The sequence below is a fragment of the Malus sylvestris genome, chromosome 17, assembly GCF_916048215.2.
Source record: "Malus sylvestris chromosome 17, drMalSylv7.2, whole genome shotgun sequence".
In the NCBI taxonomy this organism is placed as follows: domain Eukaryota; kingdom Viridiplantae; phylum Streptophyta; class Magnoliopsida; order Rosales; family Rosaceae; genus Malus; species Malus sylvestris.
In genome coordinates, this window is record NC_062276.1 from 26,780,770 (window position 1) to 26,797,369 (window position 16,600).

At 38.1% G+C, this 16,600-nt stretch overlaps 1 protein-coding gene across 1 annotated transcript; it reads left to right on the forward strand.

Annotated features, from left to right (window-relative positions):
• The first annotated feature begins 1,050 nt into the window (after window positions 1-1,050).
• LOC126611675 (uncharacterized) lies at window positions 1,051-4,873 on the forward strand. Its single transcript, XM_050280050.1, has 5 exons — window positions 1,051-1,216; window positions 1,300-1,879; window positions 2,772-2,927; window positions 3,120-3,486; window positions 4,540-4,873. The coding sequence occupies exons 2-4, from the start codon at window positions 1,325-1,327 to the stop codon at window positions 3,468-3,470; spliced, it is 1,062 nt and encodes a 353-aa protein (XP_050136007.1). The 5' UTR covers window positions 1,051-1,216; window positions 1,300-1,324; the 3' UTR covers window positions 3,471-3,486; window positions 4,540-4,873.
• The last annotated feature ends 11,727 nt before the right edge of the window (window positions 4,874-16,600 follow it).

Consider the following 16,600-nt stretch of genomic DNA (forward strand, 5'->3'; position numbering starts at 1 on the left):
TTTTAACCCAAATTTTATGAAACTTGAACCATTTTAAAGATCTCACAACGACGAACAAAACCATACCTGATTCGAGCTCTGAAACCAACCGGAATCCTGCCGGAAAAAGCTTTGATAATCCGGTAAACCTTAAAACTCGTCGTTCTCACGATTCCGACGTCCAATTTCTTCAAACGAATTACTTCGAGCTTCGTAAGGACCTCCTTAAGCTCCCTATGTCCTTTAAATTCCCTAAAAATCAACATTTTACGTGAGCATGAATAGTACCCCAAATCGGGTTCTGTGGTTCGACGTGAAATCGAAGGTAATCTTACCTGTAATTGGTACCTTTGAACTCGTGATGACCTTAGGAACACAATGATACCATTTTTCTTCTTCGATCTGTCACGTTTACAAGGTTTTTTGGTTGTGTCCGTACAAGAGAGGAAGAGAGGGAGAGTGTGAGTCTGAGAGAGAGGGCACGGGAGTGAGAGAGAGAAAGTGAGGTGTACTGTGTGGACCAAATCTCTCCAACCAATCAAAATTTAGTCTTTCTTAGTTCCTAAGTGGTTCCAAAAACTTAGGAAATCATAATTAAATCCAACTTAAATACAAGTCATACACCACACAACTTAAAGTCCAAGGGTAAACTAGTAATTTCACGTCAACGAAAATTATTTTCCGGAATTGGCTGTCATAAGGAGAGAGAAATCAGAAAATTGGAGCAAATAATCCATTTATATGTGAGTATTTTAATAATTTTGATTTTGTGCATGGTGTGTATGGCTGTGCATGGCCGGTTTATTCTATTTTGTCATAATATTAAGAAATTGTTTCATTTTAAGATATTAAAAAATCCAAACCCGACCCAAAAAAATCAAATTCGTGAACCCCGAACCATTTAGTAACTGAAACCGAAAAACTCCCAAAACTTTTGGTACGGGATTTGGGATCACAACACAGTATGTTTGGTAATAACGAACCCAATCAAATATAAATATTTTTAAAATAATTATAGCCATTGGATTGGTTGAAATTAAATCTCAACCGTTGGTTTGATTCCTAGTATTAAGAGAGAAGAGTCGGGTCAGTTCACTTGAGTTGAGTCTCCCCTCCTCGATTCTCTAATACTCCAACCCAGACCAAACCAGTTCAGAGACCACAACCATCCACCGCCAGCCGTCGCGACCTCGGGTCTTCCTCAGCGGCCAACAACCACCACTCCATCCACTCTTTGGTATGAAAATTTAGATGTCGTTGCTTAAAAAATAGTTGAGTCGAAGCTGTTGGACTTTGTTTGAATTTGGTTTTTCTTTACAGGGCGTGCCTGAATTCGTCGGCAAAAATGAAGAAAATGATAGCTCTAGGGTTTGAGGGTTCAGCCAACAAGATTGGTGTCGGGGTCGTCACTTTAGATGGCACAATTTTGTCGAACCCACGCCACACATACATTACTCCTCCCGGTCAAGGGTTCCTTCCCCGGGAAACTGCACAACATCACTTCCAACACATCCTCCCGCTGGTCAAATCTGCTTTGGAAACTGCCCAAATAACGCCTAAGGAAATTGATTGCCTCTGTTACACCAAGGGTCCCGGCATGGGAGCACCACTACAAGTTGCTGCCATTGTTGTTAGGGTTCTTTCACAGCTGTGGAAGAAGCCCATTGTTGCAGTTAATCACTGTATTGCACATATTGAGATGGGAAGGGTTGTGACCGGTGCAGATGATCCTGTTGTGTTGTATGTTAGTGGTGGGAACACACAGGTAATTGCATATAGTGAAGGGAGGTACCGAATCTTTGGCGAGACCATTGATATCGCTGTTGGAAACTGCTTGGATCGGTTCGCCAGGGTATTAACACTCTCCAATGATCCAGCCCCGGGATATAACATTGAGCAGGTAACTTGAATGTGGTATTTTCATTCCGTTTTACCAGTGGAGGTTGAAACTTTGCGTAGTTGTTGTTAATTGGTTGGAGCATGACCTGGCCAAAGTTTGAGGTCAGGCTGATTTTTTAATGATAAGGAACAAAGCATTTATCAAAAAGATAAATTGAACATGAAACTTGTTTGATTCCATTGTAACATTTAAACTCATTAAAATGATTGTTACCACAAAGAGAGCACAATGGAGAAAAAGTTGTATTGTATGGGAGATGGTGGCATTAATGTAGACAGAAGGTGAAATGGCTTCCTTGTTTCTTGTTGCGTAAGCAGCCCATAGTATTAGAGAATAGGTTGAGTTTGCAGTTCCTGTTTGATATTTTCATATGGTACCTAATCCTAGATTTATTATCATTGAAGAAGCCTGATTTTGATGGTTTGTCAAGATTGTAAGATGTGAATGTTGGTTGTCAATTACTCTGATTCTTCTTTCTGAAGTTGAAAATGCCGTTATGTTATTTCTATGTATTACATTGTGGGTGGCCGACTTGCGGCTTATATATGGTGCATTTGAAATCTATGAACCCCTCATAGTTGAGTAGTAGATTATCTTTCTTAATACATGTATACTTAGACAGTTTCTTCACAAGTTTTAAATGCTTGTGGAGATCGATTGCTCAATATCGGGGCTATCAGTTTTTGCCGTCAACTTCCCGTGCCTTGCATGTATTTTATCATATTGGATTGTTCATCTTGCCTTAGATTGCACTGAATTTTTATCATCGTTAGTGTCATCCATATTACTATTATTATGCCTACTTTAGCCATATACTAATGCTCAGTGCTTGAATTGAATTCCTTTTCGGAAGTGCTTATATCATGACTTGTGTGATCCCTCCCCCTTGCAGCTTGCAAAGAAAGGAGAACAGTTTATAGATCTTCCTTATGTTGTCAAAGGAATGGATGTGTCTTTTAGTGGAATTTTGAGCTATATTGAAGCTACTGCTGTGGAAAAGCTCAAGAATAACGAGTGCACACCTGCAGACCTGTGCTACTCACTTCAGGTAAAATTGGAATCAATGCTATTTTCATGAGAATATAGGTTTTAATCGATGGAGCTTGTCAAGAAAAAACAGAGCGACTGAGTTTTTCAATTTAATAGGTCTGCAAGCAAAAGACGAAGAATAACGACTTTAACAACTATACCAATGGTCTACCTACATGATTAACTTATCTTATTTATCTTATTGCTTCAGGAAAATGTGTTTGCAATGCTTGTGGAGATAACAGAACGTGCAATGGCGCATTGTGACAAGAAAGATGTCCTTATTGTTGGTGGTGTGGGTTGCAATGAACGGTTGCAAGAGATGATGAGGACCATGTGCTCTGAACGGGGTGGAAGGTTGTTTGCAACTGATGATAGGTATTGTATTGACAATGGGGCCATGATTGCTTATACTGGTCTTCTTGCTTTTGCCAATGGCACATCAACCCCGCTGGAGGAATCAACTTTTACCCAACGGTTTCGTACTGATGACGTTGAAGCAGTCTGGAGAATAAAAGAAGAGTCAGAAAAAGTAAATGGGTTGAAGAATGAGAGTACCTGAATCTTATAATTCTTAGGTATGGCGCTTCTGGTGCTCCAATAATTAACATAAATGATGAATTTCTAGTCTGATTCATGATTAGAATTATCATAATTTTTCTTTGGAAGGTGACTTGGTTTTGTTGCTCTTGCATGTTAAGCAAGTCGTGTTGCATTTACACCATGCTATGCATCAGGATGCATGCTCTTCTTTGTGCATTTAGTTATCGACCCATCTACACAATTTTTTATTTTGAGGTCTGATTTCGTTTAATGCTAGTCTGCTGATCTCACTACAGAACATCAGTGGGCTGAACTCATTTTACATGTACACATATATTGCTTTGGTTTAAGCCTAGATTAAGAAGTACTTATATTTTCCATTCCTTTAATTTGCATTTTTCTTTTTATGAAAAAAGTGTCGTGGTGTTTACTACCCCAAAAGAAAAGTCCTAATGAACATGACATTGATAGACAGAACAAATCAGAACAATCACATATAATTGCTTGAAAAGTTTTGATGAACAGTACGATGATGTGTGTGAGTGTATTTATGTATATGTTTTGCTTCTGCCCTGCTGCTCTTGCATCAAACTTCAAATTAAAAGCAGGTAGGTTTAGTTTATTAAACAGTTGGAAAGCCAGATCTCGACAACCTGAGTGACTTGAATCTCTCACACCTTGTTTGCCAGCAGTTTGGCACAGGCCTATTTTTTTCTGATCAAGCAACAGAAATGGTTATAGTAGAAGATTGTAGTTTTTTTTTTTCCCTTGCGCACACGAAGGATGTTAACTTCAGTTCTCATATGTTGGGAAAGGAGAGGGGGTGTGGATTTTCTATTTATCCTATTCGAGGCCAAAAACTTACTTAGAAGATGATACGTGTGTGTGTTAGACTTAGACATCAGGTTTTCCTCTTCTCATTGGAATATTTGGAGTTGGACATGACGGTAAACATTGTAGGAACTATAAGATAGCATTAATGTGTGCGCTTGTTTCGCTTACTATGTTTTCACGTTTTGCAATTGACAGGTTCACGTTTTGCAATTCCCTCTGTAAGTTAATGTGTTGTCTTTGATTGAATTTATCAGGTAAAGCTGAGGCATTTCATTTCTTCTTGGTGCAACCTTCAACAATCTTATAAGATTTGCAGTGTCTGGCATGATATTAGAAAAGACCTTGTTCTGTGGTAATCATAATCGTATGCTTTTCCAATGTCCAAGAAGCACCATGTTTGTCATTAAACTTTGAATCATTGAGTTCCAAGGGAAATCGAAAACCTAGATGGCTGCTACCCTTTTATATGTATTCGTACTGTCTGTTGAGCTTGTGCCCTCATTACGGATATGGTTGTACACTAAATATGGCCCAAGTGTATGGCCGATTCTTCTGAATGTTTTAATTTGCAAATAATTCTTATTACAATATTTTCTATATTTTCTGCATTTTAAAGTAAGAATCCAAGTGACTTGGCTGCTTACTAGCTGTTTGCGACCCACCTCCAACTGTCGATGCCGCAAGACTGTTGGGTGGCTGGTTAGTAGGGAAAACAGGTGCAGATGTCAAACGCAACATGTGCAAAATTATAATTTCAAACTATAAGTCTCTGCTTCATCGTATAATGTTTTATTATACCAAATCGACCAACATAATTAACTTCGTATCAATGGTTAAGAAATTTCAAAAAATTCACACCTCGATTTCCTAGGGTAATGATGCAAAAATTTAATCCACCTAAGCTACATATGTTTCAATCAAGGAAGAAAATATCGGTAATATCAGAAATATCGATAGTCCGAAAACACGGAAATATCAATGGAAATATCGGGATAATATCGATATCGATAAAAATTACATGGAAACCACGGAAATTGTAAGAAAAACTTGGAAATTTTTATTGAAACTTTGCAGGATGTTTATTTAGTCAATTATCTATTAGTTTATCACAAAAAATTGGAAGGAAATGCATTGCATGATGGATTTAACATTATCAAGTTGATTATATAGCGAGCTGACAAACATTGTGAGTGTAGAAAATATGTAGAAATTAATGAAAGAAGTCTAAACACACCATAATCATTTATATATAATGAATTAGTACAATATTTTACACTTTATACATTGCATGGTAAGATACATGAGTGACTTAGTACCACATAGAGTTCCTATGAGGTTCAAAATTTTCACTATCTTCATCATCTCTATGTGTAGAGTGAGTGTATTTTGAAGAGTAGTTAGCAACCATGGCAATGGTTTTCAAGAACCAAAACCCAAAAGTCAATAAGAAACCGAATACTTCGGTATTTTTCGGGATTACCAAACAAATGGGATTTGGAAACCAATCCCATATCAAAAATTTTGGTATTTTTCGGGATGGGATTCTCGAACTTCAGGATGGTTTTGGTTTGGGTTTGGGATTTTTCGGAATTTTTTCCAGCCCTACCATGTAAGTGACCAAATAAAAAATAGAAAAATTAAAAACCACATGCCATTGACTAAGTAATTAATTGACACAATTTAAAATATAATACCACAAAAAATTTGGAAAATGTGCAAATTTGTTTCTTGTAAAAAGAATTCAAAACAAAAGCATATATATAAATATTGTAGCATATTATCACAACAACATAAGTGGTATGGTGGTTAAGGCGCTAAGGAGTTAACGTGGGAGGGGTTCGAACCCCTTTGTGTTCAAAATTGTGACTTTTCAAAATTTTCAGGAATTTTTGAACAAAATATCGCGATATTTTAACGAAAACTCATTGGATACTCATTAAACTATCGTTAACCCAAAAAAACGAAAATATCGCCGATATTTTGGATATTTTCTTCCATGGTTTCAATAACCCAAAAACTCAAAATTTCACATAACTCACAATTTACTAATAAGTTAAGATTGAGGGAAAAATATATACGTTTACTTTAGAGGACGTAGAGAATTTGGATTTCAAAGGATTTTCATAGAATTTTTTAAGTGGTGGATTTCATAGAATTATGTAGACTTCTACAAATTCCATATTGATTTTGGAAACTTTGAGAAGATTCATATACAGATTCCTATGGATTTTGATAGACTTATACAACTTTGAATCTTGCACGTTAAATAGATCAAATGGTAGTATATGTGTTTGGGTCATAAATCTAATCAAACTGTCACATCATGATTTTTCAACCGCAGCTTGTCCCGTTCCTTTTATGTTGTTTTTGTCAAATCTTTTTTGGACAATTAAATAGAGCACTCACACAAAGTAAGAAAGGCCTCTTAGTTACATAGATCTCCCATTCACATGCAAATCTTGATTTTAAAAACCCGACAAGAACGAATTGATACAACTAAACAGAGGGAGAGAGATGGGAAACTACCAGTAGAAGCAACAACAAAAACCTCATACTGTTCACAAACAGTTTTTGAAATCAAACGGGAAAAACCCACAACCATAATCTTCAACAAATCCCACCCTAAAAAAAAATAAAAAGAAGAAAAAAAAATTGACCTTTGTAACAGATGTAGGCCAAGAAAGAGTGAGACCCAAGAACACAATGAAAAAGAAAGGTTCCCAGCGTTCAATTTGGTGCTTAAGAAATGATAATTTGGTTTCAGCTTGAGAGAGAAGTTAGATTGAGAGAGAAGCTTGAAAAGAATCATAGGGGTCGAGGTGAAATTCTTTATAGCCTTTGTTACTCATAAAATTCACTCTCAAATCCTACATAATCTCTTACTTAATGAAATCCTTCAAAATATATGACACTTTGAATACTTACATATTTGCATTAAGTATTTTAAAATCCTAATTGCGTATACCTTAATTTGAATACATTCTTTTGAAATCTTGTTAAATCCTAATTGACTACACCCGGATTTTAAAATCTATTAAAATCCTATCAAATCCTCATTTGACTACACCCCGTAGTTTTCTTCCAATTCAATTACAAACCTACAACAACCAAAATTATTAACTACATATTAAACAAAAAATATTTAACAAATAAAAAAAAACCGTAAATTAATTGAGAGAGAGAGAGAGAGAGATAGAAGTGATATGGGAAAGAAAGAGAAATGAGAAGGAGAAGAAGGAAAAGGAGAAGGCCACATGACCTGTTTTAATGAACTGGGGTTAGCCCGATGAACAATTTTTTTCGGACAAATTGTATGGGTTGTTGAGCAAAAAAGTGCAAGTAGGGTTCATGAGAGCAAGTCCACCCCTAAGGACTTTGTGCCAGCACCCAGCACATTTATCCACTCAAATGAACAGTAATAGACCCTAATAAACAGTAATAGGCCAATGCATCTCCACTCCTAAAAAAAATTAGCCTAGTCAATTTTATTAAAATATTATTATTTTTTATTATAAACACTTTCTTCTTCTTCCTCCTTCAACTCCTCTGACTGTCTTTGGTCCCCACGATGCGCCAATTCCTTCACTCCCCATCGCCATAGCCCGCAGCTAGTCCTCAGCCAGCAGCCGCTTCCCCCACCCTTTCGCCGCCGCCTCCACCACCACCGCCTTCTCTCTCCTCCTTTTCCTCCTGGTTTGCTTTCGAAAAATCACCCAGAAACGGACTACCCCGGAATCCAACTCCAAGCCCCCCCACCGGTACTCCTACTCCGTCCTCCGCCCTCCGCCGAGCGACCGACTCGTTCTCTTCGACGCACCGATTCGGCCAAGGCGGCTCCGGGTCCGTGTTCTTCGGCATAATCCCACACACCCGCCAAGACGTCGCCGTCAAGCTCGTGGACTCCGGGTCGCTCCAGCGCGAGCTCAAGTTCCAGAACGAGCTCCAGAGCGATTCACCGCTCGTTGTCTCGGTGCTCGGATTCTCCTTCGACGCCACGCTGACGTCAGATAGGCCAGTCCCAAGGTCTGTCGATTTTAGGCCGGCCTGTGGACTGGCTTGGGCTGGGTGCCAGTCGATTTCACGGGATGGAGTGAATTGACAGGGTGCCAGCCTGGTTTTTTGACTGGGTGTTGGGCTATTCCACCTCCGGTGGAACTGCTCTGATAGATCATCGTGGATCTTTGCTTAATGACCCATATACTTAGCCCACCAATATTTCGTCAGGAAAAAAAAATCTCCATCAATGTAGTTGTCATTTCGTCGGACAAAAAGTGGCATATATGTGCTAATTTTTTTCTTGGAGCGGAAACTTTGCCTATCGAAACATTTTGTAGCCTAAAGTTTCTGGAAAAAAATACCAAAGTGTTGACCACTTTGCCAGACCTAATTTTTTATTCTGTCGGTAAAGTTACTTTGCCAACTAAATTTGGTTTGTTGGTCAAACTTTCATAGAGTAATTAAAAAAGAAAAAGCCAGATCCAGTACAGTATGGTATTCCACATAATCTAGGAGAGTGCATGTTTTAGGTTGGGATCTAAAAGCTCTCCAACGTGTTGAAAGAGCAGAAGAATGATACACTTCTTGTCATGCCTTGTCCCAATACCACGTCATTTTGCTACGGCTTTATTTTTTCTAACAAATAGTAATTTCTGGTAGTGTGGATGGAAAGGCCAACTTGAAAAGTTTTTTTAGACCATTATTTTGTACAATTGTAACTTGAAATTGCGTATCTTCTACTCTTCATTTGTGGTTACCCTAATATAATCTAGAGGCATATTGAAAGAGATTGAGGATAGAAAGGGCATGAGGGAGTTGGGTTGAATAGTGGCTTGATGAGCGTATGGCTTGCACTGTGTGCATAGGATACAGATAGCCTTGACGGTTGATGAGAAGGGGTGAGGGAGAGAGAGAGATAGAGCGGGAGGGAGGGGGATGTTACGGCACCAACCTCCTTCCCCTTGTTTTCTTTTAATTTTTTAATTTTAGATCTTCTATAGGGGGAGCCCAAAGATAGGAATTGTAAACAGAATTTTCTTTTGTTATTATTAAATCGCTTACAAAAATCGGTAGAATGGTAAACAAGGAGTGGAAATAATAGTGCCTTTTGTAAATTGTAATATGCAGTTGATGTATCGTATAGTGGAAGATGTGGAAACAAATCAAAGTATGAGAACTACTAGGGGTTAATTACACTAATACTCCCTGAGGTTTATTGAGTTTTAACAAAATTCTCTCACATTTGAGACATTACACTAATACCCTTTTAGGTTTTAATTCACTTTCACATAATCCCTTCAATCAAAATTCTGCTAATAAATTAACAACTTTACCCTCATAACTAATACTTAAACAATAAAATAATATTTATAATTTTATAGAAAAATAAATTAAACATTTACAAAATATCACCATCTTCATCTTCTTTTTCCCCGAGAATGCTTATGAACAATGGGATTCTATTTCATAAGCATTATGCCTGAAGCCATAAGGAAATAATTAACAGCAACAAAATTTCAGTGTTATGAAAAATTACTTTGATATGCCAAAACAAGTTAAGAGGCGCAAGAGGAATCAACTGTAGTTGCAACTTGTAATGAAATTCTTGTATTTTGGTCTAATTCTATTCTTTCAAACCAAAAAAAGGAGGAGATGGTTGCTTTTCTTCCTCAAATTAATTTCCAGAAAAAAGAGTAAAACGAGAATTCCTGAAGAATAATGGAATGTCGATGCATAAACTTGCTGAATAACCTATAGTTATCATAAAGTTGAGAACCTCGATGCCCCTCCCATTTTGTGAAAGCCTTGATAACATGTATTCCAAGTTACGGTATCCCTCGTTGGCATCCTCTTACACACCAGACTATTGTCTTCCAAATTCCCACACTTTGCATACATGGTTGAAAGAGCACTTCCAATTGGTGCTATAAGACTGAACCCATACTTGATGGTACGGGCATGGATTTGCTCTCCTTGTTCAAAAGCACTTAGACTCGACACATGCTTTGAGATCACTAAGCCATAGTTCATTGGGCATCATTAATTCCCTCCGTTTTTTAATGTTTAATTTATTTTTTAATATTTTCTTTTTCTATATAATTATAAAGATTTTCTTTATTGTTTAAGTAATTAATTATAAGGGTAAAGTTGTTCATTTATTAGCAGAATTTTGATGAAGGGGTTATGTGAAAGTGAATTAAAACTTGATGGGGTGTTAGTATAATGTCTCAAACGTGAAGGAGTTTTGTGAAAACTCGATAAACCTCAAAGAGTGCTAGTGTAATTAACCCTAACTACTAGTGGAAATTGGAAGCTTTATGGAGGTAGCCGCTGGACTTTGAAGAAAATCCAAGAAAGATGCGACTTTAAACCCTAACTCAGTATTGCCATTGCGCGTAGCTTCATATATATCCAAGTAGTAGTGGAAGTTGAGATAATTTTCCCTAAATTCAAGTCATTAGTCTTTCCTTAGCTGTATGGATATAGTTTCCAGAGTTAGATTAAACGGACTTAATTAAGAAGAAACTGTTTAGAAAATATTATACCTTTGACTTAGTAACTTGTCATTCACGTGACAAATCGAGACCGCTAATATCAAACCTGACAATTATACACAAACTTTATCATCTCTTGAACCGTAGGGCACACGTTCTCTGCATGTTGCTATATCCTTATCCTAGATTCTAGAATTTGCTATATATATATGTATGTTATAGCATTATAGAGAACATGACAAGCAAGTCGCTATCCTCAGGAACAATTACAGACGAGCAGCATTACCTTATTTCTTGTGAAGAAAACAAAGAAATAAGAAGTTGTGAAGAAGAATCATGAAACGAAAGGCTAAAGAACAATTAGAAAAGGGAGAAAAGAATCATGAAGTACACTGGTTGAGAGGGAAGATGATTGAAGAAGGAAGCTTTGGGTATGTTTTTATTGCCACTCCGAAGAAACCAAGAACGAGCAAGCTTCGTAGTTAATTTGCCTGCTGTGATGGCGGTTGAATCGGTGGAGGTTTCTACTTCAGAGTCTATTCAGCATGAAGCGGAGGTTCTCTTTGAGATCAAGGGTTTCCCTTTTGTTATCGAGCGCTTTGGTGAAGAGATCACAACCATTGACTGTTTGGGTGGATATTTAATGTTGGACTTAGTACGGTTGAAGGCCTAAGAATGCGAAAAGTATAAGGAGAATTAGGCTTGTACAGTTGGCAGCCCAGGAAGAATTGAAAATTATTTTTTTTTCCAAGAAATAGGCAACAAGCCTATGTGAAGTGACAAGTGACAGGGTAGCTCACCCTCAGCAAAAAGTATTTTTCTATGGCATGTATAGGTAAATAACAAACGTAGATGGTGACTCACCATACTCTGGAAGCCATCACCGAAAGGGAAGGCTTGGACAATTGGGCTAGAAAGTCTATAAAAGTAGTAAGGGATGCAAACAGAAGTCTCTCTCAACTAATCAATCAAAAGACATTCAATTCAGCACTCCAACAACAAGAAACCAAAAAATTTTAGTTTGTTCAAGCTTTACCCTTTTTCTTTTTAGTCGCAGGTCCACCATAGAAAGCTATCTTTTGTCAAGTTTTAGAAGCTCTGCTACCTTTTTCTGTGTTGTAGTATCGAATCTCTTTAGGTAAACCCGATTTATGTTCCATTTTCAAAGACTTCAACCCCGGTAAAATACAAAGAGAAGTGGCTGCATGAAGAAGAACCTTGCCTGACAATTTTGTAATCTTGCCCGAGTCTTTGATTGTGAGCCTCAAGACCTAACAAATGCCCTACAAAGGTACCATTCAAACTAATAATAACAAACTCATATTGTAGTATACCAAGCACAAACCTTGCGTGACAGGCAAGACCTAGGGGAGTTGTACGAGGGACAAATTTAGCCCGAACATAATTTTGGCACGCCCAGTGGGACCTATTTTGTAATATTGTATGCCAAGACAAAGGAAGGATTGAACATTCAGGTGGAAGGTAGAATTTGGGCAACCTCTTTGCCCGCCAGAAGTAGATATGACAGATCACCCAAAAGACTTTCCTTCATCACACAGTCCTGGGATCATAGAAAGCCCGACCTCTTCTGAGAAATCGAGTGGAAAGGTCACTAATGAAGATTTGCAAGCCACCATGATGCAAGTACTGAGGAGTAAGGAAAAAATGTCTTTGGAAACCAAAGGAGAGGTTAGCAGGTTGTGTTCCTTAACAAGAATGCTACAAAGAAAGTTGGAGTTAGAATACTCCACACTAAAAGATGGTTATGCCAATGAAAGAGTCATGGAGACAAGCCAAAAAAAAAGAGCCAGCAATTCCTCAGTTTCCTTTAATTGAAGAACAAAAGTAACAAAGGGAAAAGGAAGGAAATGGTTGAAACCAATCATCAACAAAACCCTAAAGAAGAGTTTCAAGAGATAGGCTTGCCCGATCTTCTGCCACCACCACCATATGTTAGAAGGCAAATCGAGCAGGAGGGAATAAAGATCGATGTGTCCAACTTGGTTGGAGAAACAAGTGGAAAATGCTTATCCACTGCTGGGGGCAAGCCTTCTCCTTACAAGCCACCACTATTGCTTAATAAGGGAGGAGGAAAAGCTAGATGGAGGTAGCCCGACATATAGAATGAAGCTTCATCGAGCATCGACCATGGCCTGAAGTGGGGGACTTCTTATACCCCACATAATAATATGGCCACTTAGTAACTCAGGAATAAGTTGATAGAGTTGAGAAGAATGGTGATATAGAATGTTCAACCTTAAGCCCGCCCGATGTTTAGAATAACATATCAAAAGCCTTATCTTGGGTATGTTGATGAGTAGAATCATTTCCCTCTCAATTTCAAAATGCTCGAGTTCCCAACTTTTAGTGGAGAAAACTGTAATGTATCTTCTAGAGATCACATTTTCAAATTTTCAAATCACTGTGTGGCATTTGAGGACAACCCCAACTACAAACTGAGATTGTTTAGGAACTCACTGGTGGGATTGGCTTCCCATTGGTACTCTTCGTTACCCCCTAATTCCATTTCTAACTGGGGGCAAATAGAGATGGCTTTTCATGAGCAATTCTATAGAATGAAACCTGAAATGACCATTAATGATCTGGTGACAGTAAAGCAATATGAACATAAGTCCACAAAGGATTTCATGATGAGGTTTAGAAAGACTATGATAAGATGCCAGTTCCCAATCAACCATGCTCAACTTATAACCATTGCCCATAAGGATCTGAGACTACCTCTAAGGAAGAAGTTCTATGATGTGTAGTTTAATGAGCTTTATGAGCTGGTGATTGTGGCCACTGAGTATGGAAAGCTATTGACAAAAGAACAACAAGTAAAGCAATCATCTAAAGTACCTCATTTTTATAAAAATAAAGCACCAATACATCAATTGGAGTTTGAAGGTTTAAAGGTGGAAGAAGATGACAACAGCCTGGGAGAAGGGATAGAGCTATGTGCTGCAGAAATGACCACTCATTTCAAATATTTGATGGTGAAAGGATTGGTTCAACCTATCAATGACCAGAAGATCGTGACAAACGATGAAAAGTTTGTACCCATGAAACCTCCAAAGTACCAGTCATATTCATTTGATTTAACTAAGGCCACAGACATCTATGAAGAACTAGTAAGGCTCAGGTAATCTTGCCCGACAAGCCTAAGAAGATGCCTAAACGAGAAGAACTCAGAGGGAAAAAGTATCGCAAGATCCACTACACTTTTAATCACTCCATTGCTAATTGTGTGCAGTTCAGAGATTGGATCCAAGACCTTATAGTTAAAGAGAAATTGTTGTTGGAAAAACTCCAACCTAACATGATGATTGACACAGACCCCTGCTTTAAGCCCCAATCAACATGATAAATTTTAATTAGGTTGAGAGAGGGAAGGGAAAGGTTATCCTGGATGGTAGAGGAGAAAGAAATGAGGCATGTAGGCCAACAGAAGGCAACAAAAGATACCCCGACAAGCCCCAAGCAGCTGTGGTCAAATGAGTGGTTTCTTGCAGCAGATGTCAACGTGAATGTGAGCTCAAGGTACCAGCATCATGTGCCATCATTGATCGAAAGTTGGTCAAAAGGAAAAAGGTAAAAGAACAAGATGCCCGCATAAGTATTCTACAGGTTACTGAAGTCAATAATAAAACTACTAAGAATGTGTTCCAGAGGTTGAGGATGTGAGAGATTTAGAGCCTAAGAATTTATCTAAGGTATTCAAAATTTTTGAAGCCTATGAAAAAGTAGAGGATAAAGATGTGAAGTTACCATGCTAGGTGGATGTTAAAACCCCTCAGCCAACCAGCCATGGCAGCATTAGACAATAGAGGCTAGAAAGAACCATGAGCCTGATACCACTAGCTACAAAGGTGAATTCAGCCCGACTTGGCAGAAAATAGTACATAGTGGGCAAAGTTGGAAGACCTATCAAAGAAATGGGGGCATCCATGATAAGAAGGGTTCAGAGGCAATACAAGGCTCATATGAACTCAATAAAAAGGAGTTTACACAAGGAGGAGATAGATGACCTAGCTGAAGGAGCAAGAACGAAGTAGATAAGGCTAATACCAAGGCTGAAGACGAAAGGGATCATGTTCTTCAAACCCTTTATCCACGGAAATACAGGGTATTAAGAAGAATGCAAGAGAGTATGGTGATGGTACCTACACTAGGTTAGAATCCAAAACCTATTTTTTTTGGAATCATATCTTCTAAAAGAGAGGTGCCTTCACCACCACATGAGGGTATTCCCTTTGGGACCCAGAATAGTTACTTGATTTCAACACCATAGAAGAAGATGAATGTTTGAGTTAATGTTAAACAAAGATGCCCAAGCTTGGATGTACTAGTTTCTATGCCAGATTGGAGAGAAGAATGAAGAAGCACTTGGTCTTAGTAACTTTTATGTTAACATGACCTATGTATTGTCCTCCATGTTTTGTGCAGAACCAAATCAACCAGCTGTGATGGTGGATGATTATTTGGCATAAGAGCCAATAACGGTTCTTATAAACATTAATAAAAATAGTAAGGAGGAGTCAATCATGGCAAACTTGCTTGACTCCACACGAAAAAAACATGAGAGAGTTTATTATGATAAGATAGTGTTAAAAAAAACCAAGGCTAGCCTTAGCAAACCATCTAAAGCTCATATATGTGACAGCTCATTTGGAAGGGTTTCTTTTAAAAGAGTGTTGATAGATGAGGGGGCAGCAGTTAATGTACTACCACTTAAACAAATAAAGAAATTTTGTAGAGGTGGAGATGACCTTATTCCTATTGATTTCACATTGTCTAGTTTTTCTTCGGCCATCACCAAAACATATGGGATACTGCCCTTAGAAGTAGACTTGGGATCTAAGAAGATCATGTTGGCATTCTTTATAGTAGACAGTAGCTCTACTTATGAGGCGTTGTTGGGAAGGGATTGTATACACCAGAGTTTGTCTATACCATCTACCTTGCACCAACAAGTTGTTGTCTATCATGAATCCACTACTGCGTGACAAGGATTTTGGGAGATAATGGGGGCCGATTCATGACCATTTCTCCCCATAGCTAAAGTTGTTGAGGGTAATTTCTACAATCCCAATGTTGGGATCCAACAATGTCTAGGTGCTGATCAGAATGGCCACCTTACCAAGGTGACGGTCCAAAAACTCTTAGAACAAGGACTTGCTTTCACTCAGGAGGAATAGGACATACCTCATATTGTCCCTGCCCGCCAATACCAATTATGACAAACCAAAAAAAAAAGAACGGACCAGATGATAGCAATCAGGTTCTTAATCAAGAGACTGCTGGATTATGAAAGAAAAAGAAGAGAGATCAAGAAAATGTTAGTTAAAAAAATGGCAGAGTAGGAATAGGGAACTTCAAGCACCAAAGATGATCAAGGAAGAGAAATTCTACAAGAAGTGAAAGCAGCCATCTATATGGCAGAATGTATATATGACTTAGATTGGCCAGATGATGAGCCTGAGACTCCAAAGTCAGTAGAATTTTTGTCTACAAAGCCCGATAAACCAACACCTGAAGTTCAAGATCCCTAAGAAACCATTAATTTGGGCATTGAGGAGGATCCAAGGTCAATACAACTCAGTGGCTTGCTGGAAACAAAAGATTGGGCAAAGATAGTTAATCTTTTGCACGATTTCAAAGACTGTTTTGTATGGCATTACACAGAAATGCCAGGATTAGACTCTGGTTTAGTATAGCATAGCATGCCTATTAAAGAGTGGTGCATGCCTATAATAGAAGAAAAGGTCAAGGAAGAAATTGAGAAGCTAGTAAAGGCAGACTTTATTAGACCTGCAAAATATGT

Bases quoted from the DNA above. Each gene is read 5' to 3' on its own strand.
- LOC126611675 (XM_050280050.1), top strand. From the start codon at position 1,325: ATGAAGAAAATGATAGCTCTAGGGTTTGAGGGTTCAGCCAACAAGATT. The intron at 1,880-2,771 runs GTAACTTGAATG...TCCCCCTTGCAG, and splicing joins CGGGATATAACATTGAGCAG to CTTGCAAAGAAAGGAGAACA. The intron at 2,928-3,119 runs GTAAAATTGGAA...TTATTGCTTCAG, and splicing joins ACCTGTGCTACTCACTTCAG to GAAAATGTGTTTGCAATGCT.